The sequence below is a fragment of the Acyrthosiphon pisum genome, chromosome A1, assembly GCF_005508785.2.
Source record: "Acyrthosiphon pisum isolate AL4f chromosome A1, pea_aphid_22Mar2018_4r6ur, whole genome shotgun sequence".
NCBI classification, from domain to species: Eukaryota; Metazoa; Arthropoda; class Insecta; order Hemiptera; family Aphididae; genus Acyrthosiphon; species Acyrthosiphon pisum.
This window is the reverse complement of record NC_042494.1, coordinates 5,097,619-5,102,500: the sequence shown is the minus strand read 5'-3', so window position 1 is coordinate 5,102,500 and position 4,882 is coordinate 5,097,619. Positions and strand designations below refer to the sequence as shown.

The following is a 4,882-nucleotide window of genomic DNA, read 5'->3' as shown; positions in this document are numbered from 1 at the left end:
ACTAATACATAATATATAATATTATTATAACTTGGGAACATTGTAATGAAGATTGAGAGTGTAAAAAACTTATAGGTAGTAAAAGTAGTTCGATGTGTATTATGTTACAGGTATGGTCCAAAAATGGGAAAAGTACATTTTCCCGGAAATTGTAAGCCTTATTCATATTAACAATATAATGTATATATTATATCCACCTTAAATATGTAAAAATATGTATTCAATCGTAAGTCATTATCCAGATAATTTATACTTTAAGCAATGAGCTGTGGTTATAATAAGTAGACTTAGTGGTTAAGTCTTATTAATTCGGGAACTTACAAGGATACTCCATGAAACGTAAAGATACCTACCTAGATTAATATATCTTGATCGTATGCTGATTATGTTGGTACAATGGTCAATACGCCAAACTCTTTATATGGTCAATCTGAATGTTTCTACGTTATGAGTATATGTGATACTATATTGTTTAGCTATTCTTTCGACCCCCTCAATTGATTTAAGATGATTTAAAATGGCTCCACAGTCCACACGTGAGTTTCGTTTTGACTCACGAAAATCGAACAATTCTTTATTTATAATAAAATATAGGGATTGACATTGATTACAAAATTTAATTTCCTGTAAACTAGCTGACTCGAAAAATAATATTTGATTTATTGCGATTTAATCAAATGTACAACAACTAAGGCAATGTCCGTATATTTGTAGGTTATAGATTAAAAACCGACTGATTTTAACCAACGATTTAGTGAATATTCGTAAAAATGTATAAGAGAATTGAAAAAGAAAAAAAAAACTTAGAACTACTTTAAAAAATACACCAAGTGCTTTATTCATATTTTTTCTATAACCCTCGAATTAGTTGACAGAGCCAAGTGCACTGATGGTAGTATAGGAAGTATAATTACCTTGTACCTACAACAGACATTGGTGTTGACTCGTTTTCAAAAACAGAACCAGTCTATAAATTTTACTGATTTACTAACTATAATTAAACACGTTGAACATTATAAATTATAAAGTTGTGCAAATACTAAAATATAATATTTATAGGTAGGTATTTTTTTGTACAGGATAAGTTTTACACATTTCACACGTATCGAAGCCACCTATGTAATAATATACGGTTGTGAACGAGTGATCGTATTTTACATTGAAACATTAAACGAATAAAATTATAATAATTCAGAGTAATAATATTTCCAAAGACCGTTTGCGATCATCCGGATAACGTTTTTTCTGAATTAGTTGTACAATGTACCCGCCTTTAGGGCCTCGCAAGTAATACATTAGTATTTTAAAGTTACGCTCATTGAAATTCTACGTGAAATCAGACACCGTACCTACATATACAGTTTTGATTTAAATAAATCTGTCGGTAAGTAGTTCGAAATTAGGTTAATTATCTCTCTATTTCCTATGCATCGTTTGGATAGTCGTGCTGCAGTGTTACGGTGTTTCGACTCTTTGGGGGATCTTCATATTTTGAGTTTCAATCTACATAATTAAAATAAAATAATACGAATTATAACGCATCATAACGTGGGCTAGGGGTTACAGTTATTTGAAATATTTGGTTACTATAGTAGTCTAAGATGTTTTTTTTAAATATTATGTCGTGTTTTAAATAATATTATTTTTCTTTTTATAATATAACTAAATATATTTATGTATAAAAATGTATTATATTATTACTATTAATTTATTTATTTTACTGTTATACATTAGTAATATGGTAGATTTGATTTTTGCCAAAGATTTGCATTTAAAAATGTTATTCTGTGTATAAAATATAATTAATTATTTTAAAAGTTTCAAGTACCCAGAAATAATATTTATTAATTACAATGAAACAACTAAATCGTAATTCTTTGTATAGTACCTAGGCATATTAAATTCCTTTACAAAAACTGGTTTTTCTCAGTTTTTCATAAATTGTTTGTTTGTTTTTTCCGAGGCATAAGATCCGCTAAAACTATGACTATGATCGAATAATAAAAGGATTTTCATTTTTACCGTCTTACATATACAGACTTCAGGCACGGTCATGAAATCAACTATGAATATTATGAAGATGATCAAATGTTATCTTCAGTTCTGGAAGCGAATATTTATGTTCTCATTCCTCGTATTAGTCGTTTTATTTTATGTGACTTTTTATTTCAATTGCAAAAAAACCTTCACCGATGATCTAGAACAAACGTTTGCCATATCACTTGAACATCTCGACGAGGAGCGGAGAATCAACATCGAACTGACTGAAATAAGAAACGATCTAATTCAAAAGTACGTCTTGCTGAAGTTGTGCATCATATAAAATGGAATATTATAATATAATAATCGTTTACTTTTATATTTTATGTTTTTAGATTGAGATTCGATGAAAAAAATGTACACAAGCCATCTTATTACAGTATTTTTTATCTTATATTTTAATTATACCAAAACGCACAGATTATCATGATGCACAAAAGTTCATATTGCTTTTTTTACTAAAATAGTATATTGTGTGGCAATGGCAGGAAATGAGCTAATTCAGTCGTGGATGATGTCTGCACTAATTGGAGACTGAAATTTCAATGACGCAATGACGCACGATGTGTCAGTGCTCGAATGGGGGATGCGCAGGGCGACGGATCTCCCCATCCCCTACTATTTTTATTTTTTTTGCGTACCCTTACTATTTTTTTTTTACTTGGATGGGGGGGGGGGGGCATTACGAACTAATGATCGAAATAATGTAAGATGTAGATATTGGTATCAAAATATATTATGCTTCTTTGGAATTCAAAATGTGTTGCTTAAAAGTGGTATTCAAAATGTATGTAAGGCAGGTTCTGCGCCTGAGAGTCTGCGTTTATCGATCACAGCAAAGGTGGCGCAGATATCTATGCAACAACTAGACTATTCTGAGTAAAATAATATTTCATAAAAGAAACTTTAATAGACATTTAAATTTTATTTATTTTAAGCATCATGCATAAAGGTTATAATATTAATATAATATTTAACCAAAATTGTATGTTTTGTAAGGACTGTGGTATAGGTTCAAGTTTCTGGTTGTGTGATATACGCGCCTAGCACTTTTGGGGATTTCCATTTTACCACCAGGAATATTTAGGGGTTTCCACTTTACCAACCGGCATTTTTTGAGAAGTGCTGGCTCACTAAATATCTATACAATATGTTCACATTAATTTATAGAAAACAGTAGGTTTAATAAACGTTCAACGCCTTCCGTTTATTTATAAACGTTAAAATTAACGGCACATTGAAAATTAAAATCGTAGCGTAAATAAACATTTAGAAAATATATTTTGGTTTGTTTTAGAATAAAATATTTTAAAGTAGAATCGGACAGTCGGACGTTGTGAAATAATAATATATGTCAATATAAATTATTCATCTTACAGATGAAGAACACAAGTAAAATGTTATACGTCCCGTCTGAAGAGTACGAATTGTTGCGTCGCCGTATTTATTCAAACACGAAAGAAGTTTGGTATTACGTCAGTTCTACATTACGATCGTTGGCAAACGAATTCGATGATTTGAAACCAAACGTTTCTGATATGAAAACTATGGTCGACGAACACTATAGATCGTTATTGAGAGATGTAGCCAAGCTGGTCGATGTCGACGGTTATTCACAGTGGAGGTTGAAAGAGTTTGGCTCTTTGAGTAGACTGGTCCAAAAGAGACTTCAACATACGCAGAATCCACCTGACTGTTCCAAAGCTAAAAAGCTCTTGTGCAATTTTGTCTACGTAAGTTAGTTCAATCCAACTATTCTGTTTAAGTGTAAATTATTAAACTCACTCTTTATATAGACAATACAATTTAAATCCTAAAATAAAGAAAATTTTAATAAGTTTAATTTAAGAAGTTCTTTTCATGTATCATTATATTTAATACTATTTTTTTTTATTAATTAACCCGCGGCCATTTAGGCTATTGGGTGGTTTTTAACTGTGGGTTGGCAGTTTTTTAGTGGGCACCTGTAGGTGTCTGCTTAGTTAGGTAGTATAAGTACCACCACCACTTCTCTCCGGACACCGTGACTAATTGTCCGAAGAAAAATGCCGGGTTGAGTACTATAATATTGAATTATATTGGCAATTATATAATTTCAGGCAAATTGGTGTGGATTTGGATGTCGTGTACACCATTTCGTCAAGTGCTTATTTGTCGCCTACGCCACCGAGAGGACAATGATTATAGACAATCCTGGAAATTGGCGGTTTACTAGCGGTGGTTTTGAAAAGTTATTTTTACCCCTTAGCGACACGTGTACGTCAAAGGATGGTGAAACATTTTCACATTGGCCAGGTACATGAAACGTTGATAAATATTAATCAAACGACAAACACACCCAAATATTTCCAACGTACATTTACAACTATAAAAGTATTTCAAAAATTATTCAATTTCTCTTATTTGGATGTTTTTTTCATTTATAAACAATGTCAAACCCTCCTACCAGCGCCACAAGTAGTCTTAGGTACTATATGATAAAAGAAAACTTAAGTTAAAATATTTTTTTGTTTTACCAACTTAAGCAACAAATTATGTGTAATATATTAATATATATCATCAATATCATTATTTAAATGTGTAATAATAAAACAAATGCAATAGAAATACATTTTTTGATTAGAACCCCATCTCAAAAAAATTCTCTTTTATGCAAACTGACACGTACTATGCAATGATTAAAAATAATTAAATTAATTAAAATATAGGGAAGTGTGTCTTTATGCGAGTGGCAATGGACCAGAGTCCCCATCCACCTCACTACAGGATTAGTATTATTTTATAACTATTGTAAATGTATACCGCAACCATGCAAACATAATGAACTATTTCATTGATTTAT

At 30.8% G+C, this 4,882-nt stretch overlaps 2 protein-coding genes across 4 annotated transcripts in view; both read left to right on the top strand.

The window, feature by feature from the left end:
- The window catches only part of LOC100571849 (alpha-(1,6)-fucosyltransferase-like), a 2,989-nt gene extending 1,842 nt beyond the window's left edge, over positions 1 to 1,147 (top strand). Inside the window, exon 3 of the mRNA XM_029486549.1 lies at positions 1 to 1,147. The gene's annotated coding sequence lies outside the window, so the exon portion shown is untranslated.
- Positions 1,148 to 1,168: 21 nt separating this feature from the next.
- LOC100166593 (alpha-(1,6)-fucosyltransferase-like) overlaps positions 1,169 to 4,882 on the top strand; it is a 29,707-nt gene continuing 25,993 nt past the window's right edge. Inside the window, exons 1-5 of one of the 3 annotated variants that reach the window (XM_029486546.1) lie at positions 1,169 to 1,384; positions 2,039 to 2,292; positions 2,376 to 2,397; positions 3,420 to 3,773; positions 4,140 to 4,335. In XM_029486546.1, the coding sequence (XP_029342406.1) occupies positions 2,054 to 2,292; positions 2,376 to 2,397; positions 3,420 to 3,773; positions 4,140 to 4,335 (811 nt within the window). In that variant the 5' untranslated portion in view covers positions 1,169 to 1,384; positions 2,039 to 2,053. Of the gene's footprint in view, positions 1,385 to 1,780; positions 2,293 to 2,375; positions 2,398 to 3,419; positions 3,774 to 4,139; positions 4,336 to 4,882 lie in introns of those variants that run through there. The other 2 variants (XM_029486545.1, XM_029486544.1) reach the window with 2 other exon arrangements.